The 21,385-nt window shown below is 43.8% G+C and overlaps 1 protein-coding gene across 3 annotated transcripts in view; it reads right to left on the bottom strand.

Annotated features, from left to right (window-relative positions):
• LOC147246116 (protein jagged-2-like) overlaps positions 1 to 16,453 on the bottom strand; it is a 55,313-nt gene extending 38,860 nt beyond the window's left edge. For all 3 annotated transcript variants that reach the window (XM_086182063.1, XM_086182064.1, XM_086182065.1), the window contains exons 1-2: positions 16,149 to 16,453; positions 15,224 to 15,544 (exon numbers count right to left, since the gene is read on the bottom strand). In XM_086182063.1, coding sequence (XP_086038189.1) covers positions 15,224 to 15,544; positions 16,149 to 16,217 — 390 coding nt within the window. In that variant the 5' untranslated portion in view covers positions 16,218 to 16,453. The remainder of the gene's footprint in view (positions 1 to 15,223; positions 15,545 to 16,148) is intronic.
• Positions 16,454 to 21,385: the final 4,932 nt, after the last annotated feature.

Genomic DNA, 21,385 nt, shown 5'->3' with positions numbered 1-21,385 from the left:
ACCAGCAAAAATATTTGATAAAGAGTCAGCTGGCATGGAGGAAGCTCGCCATGTGAGCAGCACACGGGAATCTATGACCTCACACAGCTCGTCTGGATCAGACGTGAAATGTCAAGACTCCTGAAAGAGAACATGAATGGTGAATGTTTTAGAGGCTGCTTGGACACTTTGTTTGAGTAGGAGGTCTAAGGGACAGAGGAGCAGCAGAGAGCGGGGTCTTCTTTGACCTCTGACCCAGCAAGATAATGACGCAGAAACGGGTCTTCAAGATTCCCGCTGCCTTCAGAGGCGTCTTTCCTTTCCCCACTTCATGCCAAAAGTGTGCAAATCCAAATCCAGGTCTTGTGTGCCTGTACCCTTTATGTAAAAGCTCAAAGGTTTCACAATGTCCCAGAGAAAGTGTTAGGAGGAGTTACACCATGGCTATCAGACAGAGAGAGATAGAGAGAGAACGAGAGAGAGAGAGAATGAGAGAGGCTGGACATCTGAGTGGAGAAAGCTGTGCAGTTACACCATCATTATTTGATGAGATGAGGAGGCGGCAGCAGCCCAACACCACAGTTTCTCCTCCGAGGGGACACCAATGCACCGCTGCTTAAGATCAGCAGGTTCTGATTCAGTCTAGAGGATGAAGAAGTCACATACGTTAACACTGTCCTACAGCAACTCATCAACTGAGTCCCAGGATATGTCCAAGAAAACTCCCCCAGCCTTGACTCCAAACTAAAAGGCTTGGCTTTTAGTTTGGTTATCATGAGTGAAGCAAGTGGACTGTCATGATATTCCATGTACTTTACACACTGATGGTGCCACTTTGACGCAATCTACCAGGAGAAACGGGGATCAAACCAGTGACATTTTGATCACATCATATAAAAAAAGAGACTGTATCTTCTGAAATGATCTTTTTACATGCACCTCAACATTAGAGCCCATCAGGATGAGAGAGCGAAACCTCGCCGTGTCTGCAGTATTCAGGGCCAGACACACACTCATGGCAATGGCGCGTAAACAGCGGTGTCGTGTGATTATCCTTGGCAACACTCTTAGTTGTGATGCCAATACAAAGTTGCCATTTCAACACATCCATCCTTAGCAAATACCTGGTCAAACACAAACTGCATCTAAAAGGCGGAAGAGTGAATGATGCTAATGTTAGCAGCACACCTGGAAAGACATGCTTGGATAATTTTTTTTCCAACACAAATTGCATTTTTGTTAAAATAGAAAAAATACCGTCACTTACTGGTACTGAATTCCTGGTACCAGTGTGAAATGTGAACGGTACAAACCACTTGAATAGGGGAGATCGCCCAGAATTTGAAAATATTAGCGCGATCCTCTATGACTTATCAATTTGAAAAGATATGCGTCCTACTGAAATAAATGTTGTTCTGTTGACCAAAGTGATGAGATGAAGAAGCTGTCACACACAGGCGAGAAACACATTTGGTGTTAACACAAACTGGGATGTCTTCTGTAAGTCAGAGGGACGTTGAGACGTCTCGGTGTTCAAACTACTGAAGAAGAATCTTTCACCAGTAGGGACGAGCCCAGTAGAGGCTATTCCAATTGAGGCCACCAGACACGCGAGGACTGAGGGTCACATGCTACCAGCTCATGAAAACCAGCCGTCCTCAAATTTCATGCCATGTTCTGGCCCCTGAATCTGAATCTCACTCGTGTTGAGGCTGCTCGATGCTCCCGACATATTTGAATCCAGGCTGCACTCATTTTTCAACCCTTTCTTTTTTTGGCAATTCTTTGTCACGAGTACATTTACGCTAATTAGCTCATCACCTTTTACTCAGCAATGACTGAGAGAATGAGTACTTCTACAAATTATTTTGTCCTAATTCTTAAATAATGTTAAAGATTTTCAAGCTCAGTCATTTGGTAAAAGTCTTGGTCATTTTTTTACTACATCCTTAGTAAAACTGTACCTGCTGGCTAAATCTCCAATTAGCGTTTATTTTTTTGCAAATACCAGATTTTTTTAATATTTGATTTCCATCAAAAATTTTGCTCAATTTTTTTAAACTGTTGTTTAGAACTATTTAATTAAAGTTCCTGATTTACAGGGAGAAACAGGTTTTAAGAAAAAAATGAGAAAAAAAGCTTCTTTTTTTTCGAAAACTAAGGAATTTTTATTATTCAAATTTGTTGAAGCGACATGGGCACATCCAAAGCTGGACATCCCCCCACTTCAGAACTCACCCCCATCCCCACCGTCAGACCCGTCTTTATCACCAAGGGATGACACAGCCGTGATTTATGGGCTCGATGGGCGGCCGTAACTCTGTCATGAGTGAAATAAGATGACATTATCATAATCAATCTTCTCCTTTGTAATCAATTTTAAATGTCATGGCCGGCGGCTCCCAGACAGATGGGGCCGTCCCACGGCCTCCAAGCAGCCCGACACACTGGGTGTGTACACGTGTGTGATGAGAATGAGGTGCGTTTCTGTGCAGTTGGAGTCCATGAAGGGCAGCAGCTTGCGGATCACAGAGTCACGTCCCCGCTGTCTGCAAGGGAGACGACCTTCTGCGAGCGCATGCATGCTCTGCCCGTAAGTGACAGGGTGGAAGACCGCAGGGGGGCGGAGGGAGGGGACGTGTCAGGAGACACTTGACTCCTCCGAACCAATTTACAGGAGTCAGAGGGATTTGAGTTTTGATTAGGAAACGAGAAGCCGTCCAAGGCATCACTGCCTTCACCTGTTCAATGAATAAATTACTGCTTCACCACACAAAGCCTCAGCCAGCATATATACTGTACCAGAATACATTATACTGAGAGTATACTGTACCAGAATACACTATACTGAGAGTATACTGCACCAGAATACACTATACTGAGAGTATACTGCACCAGAATACACTATACTGAGAGTATACTGCACCAGAATACACTATACTGAGAGTATACTGCACCAGAATACACTATACTGAGAGTATACTGCACCAGAATACACTATACTGAGAGTATACTGCACCAGAATACACTATACTGAGAGTATACTGCACCAGAATACACTATACTGAGAGTATACTGCACCAGAATACACCCTAACCCTAACCCTTACCCTAACCCTAACCCCTAACAGTCCAAGAAGCAAGCAGAGCTGAAAGCAAATTAGGTTGAACTCAACTAACCATAACCCAGACTAAACTAATTCAACTCTCAGGTTTAAACCTCAAAAGTTAAGAAACCTTCAGCAGATGAATAGAACAGTGGATGAGCATCACTTGGTTAAGTACAACTGAAACATTCAACTCCAGAAACGAGAACAGAAACAGACTGACTGGAGGGGTCTGGTAGCTATTTCCTTTGACACACAGGAAGTTATGATATTTATTACAGATCATGTTTTCCCCAAAATGTTTAAAAAAGAAGATTCACCACCAACTATCACTTCCAACAACAGAAAAATTACTATCAAAGGAGTTTTCCAAGTGATCGAGGAATGAAATCAAGAGGAATATTCCTTTAATTGAAAATTTACAGCAGCAGCAAGAAGGCTGAGACCCAATTAACAACTTCTCCCGAGTTGTGATCAGAGGTAGGAAAAAGAAAAGCAGCTGCAACACCTGCTGTCACGTCACACCTGTTCGCCGATCGATATGAATAAAACATGTCGCTCCCGGCAGAGACGAGCTGGGATGGTTAATTTAGCACGTTATTAACAGAACAACCCCTCCACCGCCTCCCCTCTCTGAGGACGCCTCGCCGCTCCACCCCTCCCCGCCGAGTCCTTGCTACAGACAGCAGATCTAATCAAAGCTAATCAGGTCGTTATACAGAGCGGGAGATTGGCGAAATGACCCAATTTGCTTTTCCGAACAAACTGTGTGAAATGCTATTTTCAGTGACGGAGGGGAATTCTGTGAATTTCATAGTACATTTGATCTGCAGGGGAGGAGGCGATGCCACCTTAAATCCATTAGCCAGTCCTCAGATTCAATCAAAGCCTGGAAAACACATCTTATACTGTAACAGATCTGCTCCAGCGGTGCTCCTCCTCCTCCTCTTCCTTGCACCAATCAGAATTACCTCTCTGAGTCAAGACACGGATGGCAATGAAATCAACATTGCGTTCTGTCCGTGATCACATGCTGCACTGTTGCACTCACAACCACAGTACATTCGAGTTTAGCGTGTACTATAGTCATCAAACGCTACGTGAAGTCAGTCCTTTTAGTCATTTGAATGACTTTGAATCAGTACTAACCCCAAAGAGTGTATTTTTTCCTTTTAAAGTACTCACAAATACGGGAGGGGTCACAAAGGTGTTTTCCCCTTCTGCCTCACTTCTTTGTAGCTCCAGAGAGCCAGGCATGCTGATTTAGCTTAAAAGTAAAGGAGACTAACAGCTAAAAACAACAACAACAGTCACAAACCAACAGCACAACAGTACAAACTCTCAAGCATATTGTCCAATATAATCCCCATATTCAGCATTCCATACTTCCAGGTTTGCACTACAGAAAACAAAGGTAGAACCCAAAGTTTCTAGCTCAAATCAAAGTGTGTCAAATCAAAGGACTCTAACAATATCACTTACATTTATGAAGGGAACACGCCAATTGGAGATGATCTAATTATCAATGTTTCCTCGAAGCAGACAAGAGGATAAATCCCTTTCTATCCTCATCAAGACCTTCCCACCCGCTACATTTTGCTACGCTAACTAGCAGTCAGCTGGTCTCTGAGGGTCTCAGCTCCCTGATGGAGGACAGAGGAGAGAAGAGGATCTATAATCTTGTCCGATTCTGGGGAGAATCGCCATGAAGAGGATTTCCCCAAAAGTTTGAATCTTCCCCTGACAATGTGAGTATTACTATGAACTTATACCTGCTAAATGTGTTATAAATAACTACTTAATTAGCTTCACCTGTAGAAGTTGCTTGGCTGAATGATTGAATCAAGCCTGGAGGTTTGATATCCAGCAAAAATAACCACTAAATTGGTTCTAAATATAGTTATCAATTGTTATGCTACTTAATCAGGCTGAGAAGACAACCAGTTCCAAGCACAGATCCTAAACACTGTCTTTGGACGCAGCCGTAAATTCCGAGCTGTGTGCCAAGCGAGGAGCCAACACCTGAGGCAGGCGTGAATACCAGATCCAGCATGCAGCACCGGAGATCATCTTATGTAAACGCTCTCAAATCCGCTCCTGACATTTTGGCGAACACAGCTGCTCTCCCCTATCTCTGTTTCCATCTCTGTCTCCGAGCTCCACGCGTCCTCCTCCCTCGGCTCGTCTTCATAACTGGTCACAAAAGCCAACGTATGAAGTCATTGTTGCGGGTGAAAGGTGCAGCACCAGCAAGGTTGAGGCAGTGACATTTACACTGTGGGAAAACTCCCAAACGCTTCATTCAGCACTGGGCTGAGAATAAACAGCAAAATAAAACGAAAGGAGTATCAAGTGTTGTTTCAGTCTTCAGTGGAGGAGATTTCTCGCACGGTATGTATGGACATTAAGGGACACACTGATTAATTGATATTTGGCATTGGCCAATACGGTCCAATGTTAAACCAATATGGCTGCCACAGCAAGTTCAGAATATTAATCGACACCGCAGGGTTTCTTTCTTTCTTTCTTTCCTTCTTTTTTTCTAAATCACAAAAAATGCACAGGTTTTCAAAACCAGACATACCAACAGATTATTTGAAGGGTCCTTCAACAAACACAACGTAGCTCAAATAAAAACAAAAACACCTCAGTTTAAAACTACTGCAGATGACATCAAAATTACGATTGCACATCACATTTCAAAATTCCTCCCCAAAACAATGCCTATGCAGTAACCAAATTCTGTAAAAACCATGAAAGTCAGTGCTTCTTCTTCAAAGCTCTGATCAACCCAGTTGTGATCAACAGTCACATGACCATAAAAAAAAAGTCTGTGTAAATTCAGCAGGAGGATGCAAGGTGTCTTTTAGGTTAATACACGTCTGTATGTCCATTACAATATTAGTAAGATTTACTGACGGGTAGAGTTTTTTGGCAGCCTGTCTTAATTTTAGTCTTAGTCTAGTCTTTGTCTCAAGCTAACATTTTAGTTTCTATCAGTTTTAGTCACTATCGTACTTTTTTAGTCTCGTCAAGTTTTAGTCGACTAAAAGTCTGAGCATTTTGGTCTAGTCTTAGTCGACGGAAACGGGTGACATTTCAGACTAGTTTTAGTCAATGAAAATAATATTTTCGCCTCTTTTCAGTCATGCAATTCTATTTAACCCAGTCAATAAGCACTTAGAAGAACAGACTAAACCAACATTTTCTTTTAGCCAAACCCATTTAACAATTCAAACCAGGTTATCTTGTTAACAGACTTGAGAATACATCCCTTCGAGACACTGATAAGAATTCGCAAATTTCGTTGATGTCGTTTACGCTAGATTGTAACTTCTCTCTCACAGGCAGTTGCGTGCGGCTTCTAAATAATGCCGTGCGCGTGGGGCGTGAGGAAGTGATGTCGCGTACATCTTCTGCGCAGACGCAAAACTGTGGAATATCTGAACAAAATCACGTTGTAACATTTCGTCTTGTTTAGTTTTGGTCAACAAAAATGCAGAGAGATTTTAGCAAAGTTTTTATCTCGTAAACCACATTTAGTCTCGTTTTGATTAGTCAGCATTACTGCATTATAATTCTATAAGTCTAGTCATCATCTCATGACCAGCACAGCAGGTCCACTGATGAGCATATTCAGTCATACTTTTCGTTAACGAAAGCAACACCACTGGCGGGGAAGGTTTGATTTCACATTTTGTAGTTCAAGACTTCATCTTGAAGTGGTAAACGAACCCACAGTCAGTAGAAGTGTGACTGGAACAAATTAACTGGCAAAGAGTTCAGAGGATTGAGTGGATGTAGTGGATCAGATGTGTGTAACAGTGTTTGTTGGGTTTCTTCATGCAGGGGCTATTGGGAAATGGAAGCTACTATCAGAGATATTTGTTGAGAAACGTGCTGAACCTTCACCCAATCCTGCTAGAGAGCAGTTACAGCAACCTGCATCCGAGTTGCAGCCATTTACACAAGAAGAACATGGTGGAATGTTCGTTTGGGACAGTTTACATCAGATGTCTTCGCTCAGGGTCATGGAATTGTTGCAGCAGTTTAGGTCCAGACAGTTTACTTGTTAAGTTCATTTTATTTGTCCATGGATAAAATGACAGTCTTGTGGGGGAGTTGCGGGCTAATGAACACAAAAGAAGAAGAATGGCTCTGAAATGTGTCACTGCTTTCTTAAAAAAAAAAAAAAAACACATCATAAAGTATGCAAGACTTCAAACTTGCAAGGCCACTGCCTACACATCCTCAACCGTTGATCATGATGGGAATCAAAATTTCCACTACTGACGTGAGTGTCAAAAGAGCCAAATACAAATAGACAGTGAAATGATCCTTCCCCACTCTACTTCGGACCAAAACAAGCAAAATGTAGGTGTGATTGCGGCCTCAAAGCTAGAAAACAAGCGAGCCAGACTGGAGCCAAATCATTTGCAATGCACAAACTATGCAGCTACAAGTATTTTCTCCTGGCGGGTTCCTCGAGAGAAATGAGAAGATGGACAAGATATGTGAGACATGAGATATAAGGAGGTAAACAAATACAAGAACAATGGAGGGCTCAGTCATCTGCATCAATCTCTCCTCCTCACTCCGCCTCTGTCTCCCAGCGACATCCAGCTAAGCTCCATTAGGCCCTGAGAACAACTCAGGAGTCAAGTGGGAAATTAAGCTGCAGCGAGTGTGTGTGTGTGTGTGTGTGTGTGTGTGTGTGTGTGTGTGTGAGAGAGAGAGACAACAGGCTTTTAATCACCACTGAACATGTCATTACCTCAACCTCACCTACACACACAGACACACACATTATGGCACAGAGCGTACGATTACGAACACAGCCATTAATACACACACACAAACACAACTGCATGAACATGAAGCACTGAACAAGATACACACACACATACATTTACTTAAACAGGATTAAGAGTCTCAGAGTTGCACGCATTAGCAGCGAGAGAGAGTGCTCGGACCATCAGGTCTGCAGGGTTTCCAGACCTGGGTGAACCCACTCATGAAAGTTGATGGCTTCTGCTCCCACTGTGAGGAGTTGCCTTTCTTTCTTACTCCTGGTGCGTCACGTTTGAAAGTCACATGCACAATCAGTGCACCAGAAACAAGTCAAGGGTGTTGTCAAAGCAGAACCCAGGTATCTTGGACTGGGAAACAACCTTCGGTAGCTGTAGTAAAAGCAGCATGGAGGGCAGTGGTGGTTTTTATGATGGATTTTTATGATATATTTAACTTGTTTTTCTCAGTATCAACTGAAAAATGTCAGAGAACTGCTGCTTGATGGGTTGAATATGTGACTGAAAAGAACACCATAGTTGCCAAAGGAGGCAACAAACTTTCTTTGCCTCCGTGTATAATGTTAAGTCATTACCGAGTCGCTAATTCTCCAAATTACAAGTTTATTTATACAAGTTTCTTCTTCTTCTTCTTTTGGCCAATGTCTCAGTCAATATGTCAGTATGAAGTTCATTAAGTGGTAGTGATCTTTGGTATTAGCAGAAAAAACAAGCTAGCAGGCTACAAGTGAGCTAAATACCAAGGTTTTGCTAACTCTGCAGCTATCTATGAAGTCTAATTCCACAATTTTAGGTGAACGTGACTCTTCTAACACTAAAATACTATTTTTATAACAAACTGTTGAGTGAAACACTGATTGTTTAGATGAAGATGTGATTGTAGGAGTAATGTGGTCATATACAGAAATAATGCAGAACATCAGCTAATTGTCACACTGGAGGAGCTGCGATCAAAGGAGGTGTGGCCTGAATGGACTGATAGATGTTGCACTCTCTCTCTCTCTCTCTCTCTCTCTCTCTCTCTCTCTCTCTCACTCACACACACACACACACACACACACACACACACACTCACTTAGGAAAAAGCCTCCAAAGTATTTGTTTAACTTTGTGGTGACCTGTCGTTTGTCTCTGTAAACAAGAACACGAGACACGGACATATCAGCAGCCTCACTTCAAACCAACGCGTCGACAATCGATGAGGCTGACAGACGGAGCAACTAATCACACATTTACATGGCTGCAGCCGGAACCAGGTCATCTGACAGGGAAGCAGCAGTGGTGGCGTGGGAAAGATGAGTAGGCTGATGCTGAATTAGTTTGGAGGTAAATTACTGACTGGACAGAATGTCTGATAATCTCGTAACTGTCATGGAGGCACGCTATGCTACGTTAGGTTGCATGAACAAACCACATGCCTGCTAGCTTGGGGGGGGGGGGCTATTAGTGACAGGAAAATGGCCAATTGTTGAGCAGGTCTGTGTTGCTCTGGTGAGAACTGACACAACAGACACAGAGCGTAAGAACATAAAAAGTGTTACGAAAGCAGGATGGCTCATCTCCCCAGCGGAGCCTGTTTTTTTTCTCCTTTGAGGTCTTTGAATTAGATTTACACTAAAACTGAGCTTCATCTCAGTTTGAGCAGGCAATTTTACAGATTTTCACAATACTTCATAATATTTGTGACATCTTACAGATGCAGGTAAGTCGCCAAGTTTTTGGAAAAGGCTCTTAATGCACATCATCCCCAGGGTAAGACAACAGAGGAGAGCCTTCTCTGTGCTGCATTAGGGAGCTGAGACCCTCAGAAACCAGCTGATTGCAAGCTAACTTAGCATGATGATTGAGGCGTCATCAAATACACTTTTTTAATACACTTTCTTCTCTCAGTCTTTGGAGAGGTAGGGAAAACAATAGGAAACAAGTGGCATATTGTCGATTCTGAAGATTACCCCGGGCCATTCGCGGTAGCCACCATGGTGGAGGAGATCATTCTAGTTTCCCACTGTATTGAGTGAGAGATCTATGAGGCACACACAATCTCCCGGTACAAACGAATCTGAAGCTGTATTATTCAGCATTTGGAGACCATCGATCCCTCCTCTCTGATGTTCTGTGGTTTTCTTCCCTGCTTAAGAAACTTCCTCCCTGCAGTTTCTTATATAATTCGAAGAATTTCATCTCGAAGAGCAACTCTGGCACCCGGAGGCTTCTGACGTTTACAGTGAGTCAATGTTGCCTCCTGCTCTGACAGACATCAAATTTCGATGCCAGTGAATGAAGATGCAACTCGCCTGATGACATTCAAATTTAGAATTACGTGGTTCTAAAAGGTGAATTCCATTGTTAACAACTGGGGAAATACTTCAGCGGTTCTAGAAGTCCATCGTGATGATGTACATGGGAGCAGCAGTCGTTCCACCCTACAACACCACACCTCCATTCATGAGGGACATCCCCCTTTCCCCAAACTAATCAACCATCAAAGCCAACTGGAAGGAGCACTCTCGTCATCCACTTTACGATTGCTCACTGATACTCCCCCGAGTGAGGCGATCTGCCTGTTTCCCTGATGCTGCTTCAATGAAACATTTATTCTGGAGTAGGAGCAGAGGGAGAAGGTGGCTCGCCACCCGGCCCAGCTGAGGAGGACATTCTGGCTGGAGAGCAGACAGAAACGGGCCATGAAACTGAAGGAGATGCACCTTTGATCTTTGATCAAGTGGCGGAGGGGTGAGGGGAGGACAGAGACGCTCTAAAAATACCCAATAGGAGAAGAGGGAGACGGGGATGGTGTGGGTAGGGAGGGGGGAGAAGAAGTGAATGCTTGTTTTTGCTCCACTCACAACTGTAAAAAAGATCTTAAGCGTTTGAATCCTAAAAATATACCTCCCTCGTGATTACGGGGAGGGGCGCTGCTTCCTCTCCTTCCATCGGTCAGCCCCCCGCCCTCCTTCAACCCCCCCCCCCCCCCCCCGTCCCTTTCATGAAAAAAGATGTCACTAAAGACCCAACAGCCGGAGGGGTTAACATGAAGGGGAAATGATCGGCGGATGAGAGGCCTGAACAATGTCTTTTTTTTTCCCCTCTGCCACTAATTCGTGTCAGGAACCAGTGGCCCAGATACTGGGGCGACCGAAGGAGTCCACTATAGCAGCACCAGAGGCTACAGGCCACGGCAGTGAACAAAACACACTCTGTCAGTGACGGCCGCCGCGGTTTGTTGGCCAAAAGCCGGCAGATGACAAAATACAGTCTATGAAGAGAGAGATACTGGTCTGCAAAAATCTTTAACATGATGCTAAACTCAATTAGAAAATAATGAAAAGTGCATTTTTTTGGGTCATTCAAGTAGATTTATGTTGGGTTAGAAACATGGTTCACCAAGAGTATATCGATGTACTACTGAGCCTGTATGGATGTCATATGATGTCATCATGGTTGTCAAACATGAGCAAAATCATCCAGAGAATGAAGCCTTGATACTGGACACGCCCACATACAATTGGTGGAATTTTACACTGCAAAATATTGACACATTGTTGACATCTCGCCAGCTCCGCCCACTAATAATGCATTTTAATTGGTGCTGCACAATTAGCTGAAATGAGTCACTAATCATAATGTGGCCTATTGCAATTTCCAAATTGCAGGAAGGCCCAGTACTTCTTGAAGGCTACTTGTGAGTCAAAATACCATTTTAAATGAGATACGCTGGTGCTGCAGAGACGTCCCCAACCTAAAATAAACACCTTCTTTGAAACGGATCCCTAAAAACTCCAGCTCCTCTCATTCAAATGGGGCTTTCGCTAAAAATGAGAAAAACTATGTAAAACACATAATTCCTTCAAAACTCCATAAATCATTCACAATATCGGTCAAAATAATTGAAATTAGGAAATATTTCATTATCGTGCAGCCCTAATAGCAAGTGGGCTAACATTTGTGGGCTAATACGGTACGTGGTATCAAACTGGAGCGCAGACTCATGTACACAATGATACTGACGCAGCAATTTGGTCAGAAGTAAAGGTGTTTTTTTTAATATTTATTCCTTCATTCATAGAAAGTTACCACCCTCAACTACCACAAGTATCTATCAGAAGACATCTCATTGGGTTCTGGAAACTGACGTTGAGATTTCGGATCTTTAAACGGATCTTTCAGGAATTTTAATGTTGGCAACTATGAAAGTGTTACACCACATGGTGGGCTTTTAGTGGGTATTTTCACTGTGGTTCGTAAATATGTGACATACCTTGTTATCTCAGCATTTTTGGTAGGAGAGAAAACAAACTACAACTCCCACCACTGGACTACAACTCCCACCTGGTTTCCAATTGCTGCTGATTGTCCTGAGCACGTTTGAGCTGGTTGCTGCACTCATTGTTCGTATGCCCTGTGAATGGTCGTTTGACCGAAAGCTTGGCAATAAATTCTTGCTTAAGGATTTAAGTGTGCAGACGCTTTCCTTTGCCATTTTCAGGAATTTGAATGTTGAAAACACTTTTATGTGCAATTTCTCCATTCTTAAAGATTCAAGATGTCTTCATCTTGAATCTTTAAGAATTAAGGCCAAGAAAATACAAATGATTCCGTATCAACTATCTTTGCTTGTCCAAAATTTTCACGCAAGAAGCTCCATCAGCTGTTATTATGGCCTCAGGACTTATCAATAATTTAAATTTACGGGCCAAATAATCCTCAGTATTGGATTTCAGCAGATAATCAGTCAATCTCCTAAGAAATCTTCAGTTCACGGGGGTTGGCACACGCACACACACTGACATTTAAAATCAGCCTCTAATCACTGAGCCTGATGAGAAAAAAAAAAATTCAGCCAACTGAAATGTGATGACATTTTTAAAAGGCCGTCAATTGCTTCGCCCTTGACGGCCTTTTTCAAAGAAGCTGATACCCTCCCTGCCTTTGTGCCCCCTCACACACACACACACACACACACACACACACACACTTGTCAACCTCCCTGGAGGATAGTGGAAAATACTGACCCCCACACACGCCGAGTGAAACAATGACCCACTAACGGGCTGAGCATGAACCTGAGAGGCGGCGAGGTAAAGGCATCCCCCGGCCCAGATTGAACTGGGATCTTCACTTGTTTGAGTCGTTAGTGACACTGATATCCACCGCCTGTGTCACACACAACTTAGTGGTAATCAAATCCACCCACAGGGCCCCAACTTACTACTTCCATCTTCCCATCCGCTGACAGCTGACCATGGCGAGTGATGAATGGGGAGGTCACGTCGCAGGCGAGCGCACAAAGCACTCAATATGTAGGATATGTTGTTGTGCCGTGACGACCTTTCTGTTGTTTCACAGCACCTTGAACCCTTTAAATACTTCTTAACAGCACTGATGATTCCTTTACTGTAACACAAACTTCCGCAACACCTTCACACTCCTACCAACATGTGTAACCTGTTAGAATCCAAACCTGTGACAGGAAATCCAAACACATCTTGTCTTCCGCCAGTTTATCAATCAGCTGCTTTACTGAGTCCTGATCGGTTTGTAGGGTCGAAAACAGTTGGGCCGCATGGTTTGGTCAAGTCTCCCTCAGTCTGTCTGCTTCCTTCTTATCACTGCAACATCTCTGGAAAGCTTTGAGGGGGTTTCTCCTACTCTGCCACAAAAGCTCACAGAGTCTCATGTGAGAAATGAAGAGATTTCAATCACCAACGGTCAAAGGGCAAGTCCACCTCTGTCCGAAATGCACACAATATCTGTCTAATTCTCGTCAACGCCACATTTCAGGGACGCCTTGAGGTGATTTCTCCTAAATTGCCACAAACATCCACTAGAATTGAACTTAAAAGATAAGGGTCAAAGTTGATGGTCACAGGCATACAACCCTAATGCCTCATTTCAAATTGTATTTCTGGGGTGAACCCAGCATAGAAATGCCACAGATTAAAGGCAAGCGTGTCAGTACACATGTGTGACATCACTGTCCTGCAAGGAGCAACTGTCAGAAAATTATGCAATGATCAATGGAGCTGAGCAACTCAAGCTCAAACGATGTCAAATTGCTTCCAGCTTCAGATGCATGCATCAGCTTAAGAGAGACAATCATAAGGGACCAGACCCATGTGTGTACACCAACTGCTTCAAGAACAAAGTCATTAAAGGTTCGAGGTCACCCAGAGCCGAATATGATGTCCACAGATTGTTGTTTTAGTCTGAACAACAACAAATACCCATAAAGGTTTCATTCTAGAGCAAAATAAATAAAGAGCAGCCAGTCATTCTTACATTCTACATCTGTAAGATTAAAATAATCCGATAACTTCAGCTCTCACTGCCCAAATTAAAGCTGAGACAAGTATGACCTTGTTTTATTTTTCGATAAATCAAACCATCTTTCAGCCAGTGTCTCAACCTGAAGTGAGCTGGCTGCATCACTCCCCAATAAGTCTTAGATCTGCTTTATTCTGAAAAAAACAAAGATGTGAACTGAACACACATCAACCAGGATCTGACACGTTTCAGCACAAGCCTTGTTATTTCCTTAAAATGTGAAGTCATGAGCTCATTAAATGTGTTCAAGTCAAAAAATGTGTGGAGACGCAAATCAATGTCTCAAAATAATACTGAATGTTGCGCTCGGAACTAAAAGATGTTTTATTGCTGCAACAAGCTACATTTCATGACCTGCGTTCTTCTCGGATGGTCATTCTTGTGGCTCTCTGTGTACTTGTCCCAGCGGCAGACTGAGAGACCTGCAGCTGTTTGAGGAAATCAAACCTGTAATGTTCCAGTCTCTCACCATAAAACCTCTCTGATACACAGCTCTGGTTGCAACAGCAGTTTTCATAAAGCTCTGATGGCCAACAACCTTCCTCTTTCCCACGCTGGCCAAATCCAAATAAGGACCAGGGTCAGGTTTGGATTGGCTGCTGCCACGACTCTGTTTAGATTAGATAATCAGTTACCTGCCACTTTTTACCCTTCAAACCACCGACACGCCCCCCCTCTCTCCGCACACACCGCAACTGGAGGAAAAGCATCAAAGCGTGAAACAACCGCTGTGCGTAAATGTCCTGCGTCATGCGCTCCAGCCAAGTTGCCAAAAGGTAAGGCAGATGGAAGAATGAGAAGTACGCAGAACTGCTGGAACCAAACGTTTCTTTCTTTTGAAAACAAAATCATGTTTTCTTTAACTAATTAAGTAACTGCAGTTTGGCGAGTGGTCCTGGTGAACCCACATGAATAAGTTTCACCCATAAAAAAATCTAACTGAAAGACCCTTTAAAACTCCCCATCCATAAATCCCCTCACCCCACCCCACCCCCGGTCCACTCACCGGCCATGCGAACTGGAAGGGGATAATAATCTTCCCGGCTTCGTTGATCCGGTTCTGTCCGGTCTTCTGGCCGCCCTTGAACTGAAAAGTATTCCCACCGATAACCTTAGTAGTTTCCGAGCCGTAGGTGCACGGTCTGGTCGTGACCTCCGTTTGGAATTCCTTCAAACACACTCGGAAGTAGGTGTCGCACTCGTCCGCGCCGCAGTCGCCCTCCGCCGCGCTCCTCTCCGCGTCGCAGCAGTCGCCGTTCAGGAGCTGTCCTTGGGGGTTGTCCACCGAGACCAGCTGCAGCTCGAAGTATCCTGTTGACCGACACACCTGAGGGGGGCGAGACGGGAGTTAAACTACAGCTCTCAGAATTAAAATCTAATTTGAGACAAGTGAGAAAATCCGCAATTATTCGATTTATTCAAATAATCTTGAAAATATAAGCAATTTTAAGGTGACGGCTGATTTTTTTTCTTTTCTGGTCAATACTTGAAAATCGGGCACAGTTGAACTTCAGGACTAATTCTGCTCACTCACAGCAGCTGTACACTCTGAGATCTGTCTCAATCCAACTATCTCGACCCCACATCTGCCTCAGTCCAAACTCTCATGCAGGTAGACGTATTATTGCGCACTCAATTGATGCTTCCATGCCCAAATCAGAAAACTCTGGTCCCAACTTGTAGTTGAGGAGAATAATTCTGTTTCAAGAAACAAATCTCCAGCTCATGTCACAGCAGAGGGTTTTAAATGCGCCCGTGAGATGCAAACCTAATTTATCTCCCGGAGGAAATTTAAGAAATTCCGGGATCACATGATTTAAGTCGAACTGGAAACTCAATTAAGGCTGGAATTTAACCCCCTCCGAAAGAACTTCCAGTAGGCCGATATCAGAAATTAAAGAAGCTCCACAGGAGTTGAATAAAGTTCTCACCTCGGCCCGCAGCGTCAGGAGGAGACACACTAGTGAGAAGCGCTGCAGTTTCCACGGGTTACTCCACATGTCTCCGGCTGCTCAGTGTTGGTGACCATCAGTGAAAAGAAGAATAAATATGTCTCAGTGAGGCAGAATGATGAAGAAAAGCTCAAGTATCCTCCTGGTCCTGGTGTCCGAGTTATTGCTACTGGGATGCCTGCAGGTCTAGAGGACGCTCCTCCGCCGCCGCCGCTGCTGCTGCTGCTGCTGCTGGTCCTCAACAAGACGCGCAGACTCCGCTTCCCTCCGCCGCTCGAAGCTCTAACAAGCTGAAGAGCAGCGGCGGCGCGTTTCTGCTGCCCAAACCCAGAGCCGGGAGCTTCGTTGACGAGTGACAGTTCAGCCGGCCAATCACAGGCCGCCTGCGTGGAACGTCTCTCTGCTGCGACCCAATCTGGAAGAAGGGCGGGAGGAGAGAACGACTGATGGCTTTACTGCTCAAGTTTGCACACACACACACACACACACACGCGTGTTTGGCTTTCTGCTGGTTATCAGACTGAATTCGTTGAAGCAGCTGTTTGACTTCACCAATAACACCAACATATAAAGTTAGTTTACTTAGAGGTTTAATGTGAATATAATAAATATAGAGAGGATTCCAGCTGGAGTCGGGGTTAAAATAATAGATGAAACAGTCGATGCTGCAGGGCCACCTGAGCTGCTCCTCGGTAAACTGGAGCCAGGCAGGAGAAACATGGCTGCCAGCGCCCTCTACTGACTACACACACACACACACACACACACACACACACACACACACACACACACACACACACACACACTAGATTTTAAATCCTACAAAATAAGATTAGACTAATTCAATTAAATTATAAAGATGATTATTGTATAATCTAAAGGTCAGGAAATGTAACAATGAAAATAAATGAAGCATATATATTTACAGATGCATACAACTGCGCAAAAATATGTCACTCATTCATCACTCAAGTGATGCAGATCGGGTGACATCAGCTAAATTGGACCACTTTTTGGTAAATCGCTTGGGACAGTCACACAATACCATATATGCCTTTTCTGTGTGTTTTTATGATTAACACTGACTGTTTTGATATTTTTGAGTTCAAAATTATGTAATAAAATACAATTATTTGGGCCCTACCCTTCTTGAAACATCAGATGTGCCAACTTTTTGTGCATGAGCAGTTTCAGGTAAATGGGGCCAGCTGATCAGGTAAAATGGGCCGCTTATCGGTTCAGAAACTGCAAACTGCAAAGGGAAAGAGTATTTAATCATCAGCTTTAATTTTAAAACACAATTGCTTATACAGTCAGATAACACTTAAACTGCATGAAACAAACATATTCATTTGTACCATTGAAGAAAGAGGCACTGCAGCCTTGAGGGCAGGGATGGTGGAGTGGATGGTAGCACTCTTTCAGTGGTCTTGCGGGGGGCAAAAGCAGTCTCTGGGAGAATATCTTTATTGAGGGGGAACTTCCCTGCCTGGGCGTTTTCAACTGTGGCAGCCTTTGCCCAAGCCCTGCTGAACACCACGAAGAATTCCATCCTTGACAGCTTCTGCCCAGCCATCATCCTTGTCCACTTCCACCCTTCCTGGTCCCAGTGGTGTTTCAGACTCTTGGAGAGGGCCTTGTCCACCGCTTCCAGCGCATGGGTGGTGTGGGCAGGGTATCACATGATGTGCGCATTGTTGCTCTTCAGTAGCTTAAAAAACCTCAGGTTATAGACATGGCTATTGTGTTCGTCAAGGAGGAGAAGGTGGGGCCCGTTGTCATCCTTATGGAGTGACTTAATGAACATTTGACCCCACTCCAGAAAGGTTATCCAGCCAGTATCTGAACACATCATGCTGGTGTTTTCCAGGCATCCCTGTAGCCACTCAGACCGAAGACGCTTCCCCTTAAAAAATACTCATCGTTCGGCTGTATGTGCCGTCTGCATTGAATGCTGCCAGACGAGTCGTTGTCTCCCCCTTCTCTCAGCACACGCCTCCACACATGGCTGGCCAACATGTCCAACGACTTTTGTCAAACCAAACTGGTCCTGAAGCCCAGACTCATCACAGTTTCATATGTGTGGCCGTGTGCCCTCAATACCCAGCTTAACCAAAAGGCTCTTGTATTGTTTAAACCACTGACCACCTCTCTGGTAAGTCCAGCCGCCCGTGGTGCAGACGGGACCTCTGGCTTGCGCATCCCGAGCTCTGGGTTGCACTTTAAAAGGTTTGAAAGCAGTAATATCTGGTCCTCCCTGCTGTCTTGGAGAAACCAGATATGTTATTCTTGGCTGCAAAATCAAAGGCCACTTGCTGGACATCACCGCTCGAAGCGCAAAGGTTTTGAGGGTGGCAGCAAGCTCCCTTTCCACCTCTTCTGGAAGATAGGGCTTCCGCCCTGATGCATGTTCACTGCCAGTCACCTTTCCATTGAGGCTTCTTTGCAGCGTGGATCACAGCACACCTCATGCCCGTGATAAGAGGTGAACACACTGTTATTCCTTTCCTCACTCCCTCCCTGCATTCATCTAAGGCCCCCTTCATTCTCTCCTCTGTCCACAAACTGTAGGGGTTTGGCCTTGCTTTTCGTCCCTGTCTTATCTCTGTATCCTCTCCTCTCTGGTCCTTGCTCCTCCTCTCGTTTATCTCTTTCCGTCTCCTCTCATTTCCTCTGCATTCCTTTCTCCTCACCTGTTCTCTCATTTCCTGTCTCCTCTGCTTGTCTCCTCTCTCATCCTTCCTCCTCCTCTCACCTCCTTCTCGTTTGCCATACTCACTGTAAATAAACTGTGTTGTTACTTCACTAAAAATATCTACCACCATTATTACTGGTAGAGGGTCATGGTGAGCGCATGTGTGTGTGTGTGTGTGTGTGTGTGTGTGTGTGTGTGTGTGTGTGTGTGTGTGTGTGTGCGTACACACACAACAACGCACATAGATTTGGTATGCCAGCCTACTGACCATGCCGCTTTCTAGTGCAGTCTTGATTTCAATTATTGCCCATCCACCATAGCAACCATAAACCAATCAAAATCACCTGTTACTTGTCAAGCACAGTTACGACAGCAGTTTGAAATCCTTTGCAGTCGTTGGCTCTTAAGTCCAGAGGGGCTGGGACCCCTAAGCCTTAAATGGCCCATTTTACCTGATGGCCCAAGTCCTGCTTGAACTGATTTACTCGAGAAAAGTTAAAAAGTACGGTCTGTTAAATGTACTGAGAAGTAAGAAGTATTCTATTTTGCTTTCTTTATTGCTTTTCAAACATGGCAGACATTTGAGGGTCCCTGACGCGTCTCTGTTCTTTTTAGCAGGCGATTATAGGGAGATTAAGGTGCGTTACCACCTGTATTGGAGACTCTACAAGTCATCTGCCCCCTGAAAAACAACTCTTCTCTGTCTCTAGTTTTTGTCTGTCGTTGATAAAAACTAAAGTAATATGTGGGGGGTTTTAATTGAAAGAGAAGTATGGACAAATGTCTGTCTTAAAACATAGGAAGTAAAAGTAAAGAGAATGTCTAAAACAAAATGTTATTCATTGTTAGAAAGCTTAGAACAAACTGGTGTAAACCATGTCAAAGTACATCAGCTAAAGCGGGTACCATAGGCACATTAATCAGGTAATTAGCGATCGAATAATCGTGCTAATCAATTATTGTCACCAACAGTGCTAAATAGTTAATCCAGTGGTCATGGATGGTCTTGTTATATTCTCAAATGTCCAGATAATCCAGATAAGATCAAACATTTAGTCAAAACCACGTTATTCCATACAGACTGATTAAATAGCTGAATTAGTATAATCAGCGACGTCTGTAGTCAAGTATGTGGTGAGTTAAAGTAAATCAGGCAAAACCAAAAACAAAATATGGTGGTGGAACTAAGTACACATTTAAAAAAATAAAGAATCACAGTTAAAGCCTAGTAGTGTTTGGTATGCGATAGAGAACATTTGGAATGTCTCCAAATGGCATTTCATGACCCTGCCCTAACCACCTGACATACTTTTAGACAAGTGATTCATTTTCTGCGATGTTTTGATGGAGCCTTAGTTAGGTAAGTTTTGATGCCGTGGCCTGTTGGTTCATTCCAGTTTATATCTCCCACCTCTGGTAACCTGCACACACACGTCTGCAGGCAATAATCTGATCCTGAATCGACCAAGGTTTCAAAATCCAGTCCAGTTTTTTGGAGATTGAAAGTTTATTTATGAAAAATTGCAAAGAGCTGTTTGCACAAAACAACATTTTGGATGCAATGTTAGCTAAAAAGTAACCAGAATCCAGTCAAAAATCTGGCTGAGTAGCATGTGGTGGGCAGTCTGAAGAGTCAGTGACAATTTTTCTGTGTCAAATGAGCCCAACGTGTCGGAGGAATCAAACGTCAATTGTTGTGAACAGAATGAAGGACGTCAGTATTCCGACCAGCTCAAAGGATTTTTCTGATCATTTAGGCTGAGATTTTGGTAAAAGTTGCAATGCCATATGTTGATTTGTCATAAATACTTAAAGTTTTGTTTGTCATCTTGAGTCCGTAGATCAACAGAAGAGCACTGTAACAATACTAAATGACCACCTTAAAACCTGAAACCCAAGGATTCCCCAGATGGATATTTGACACATTGGTCTTTTATCCTGAACAAGAAGGATCCAGTGTCCGCAATGGTGGGATGATCTAATGACAGCTGCTCCCCCACACAGATCTTCCTGCTGCTGCTTTAGTTCTGGCGGCTGGTCAGTCGGCAGCCGCTGCGTCTCTGCGGGCAGCAGGACGGAGTCGGACAGGTGGCCTCTGACACCCTGCAGCAGATGTTTCCTCCCCGGGAAGCAGGTGCAAACACACATTTTGCCATTTGCACATACTTGTTTGCATATGACTCATTCACATGCCTGCACACAGATACAAACGCCTTGTGTTCATCTGGTTACGACATCTCTTATCAGTGGTGATAGGGAGGAATGTGAAACTGCTCCACCAGATAAACAGGGGAAGTAATGAGTTTAATTAGCTGCATAAAGTGTAACGAAGAGGACATAAATTTGATGAGTTTTATGCACTTTTTATCCTGTGGTGATAGTTTTTAGGGCACAAACATTGAACTACCACTGTCTTATTATTATTATTTGCATTTTTAGGGCCTAAACTTGCATCAAAATGTGGTTGATTTAAACAACTGTAAAATGTACGGCAGAGGTCGGCAATTAAGTTTAGCCTGGA

The sequence above is a fragment of the Aulostomus chinensis genome, chromosome 17 (assembly GCF_037954235.1).
Source record: "Aulostomus chinensis isolate RoL2024-O1b breed Wild chromosome 17, RoL_Achi_v1.0, whole genome shotgun sequence".
In the NCBI taxonomy this organism is placed as follows: domain Eukaryota; kingdom Metazoa; phylum Chordata; class Actinopteri; order Syngnathiformes; family Aulostomidae; genus Aulostomus; species Aulostomus chinensis.
The sequence above is the reverse complement of the archived record's forward strand: the minus strand, read 5'-3'. Positions and strand labels throughout refer to the sequence as shown.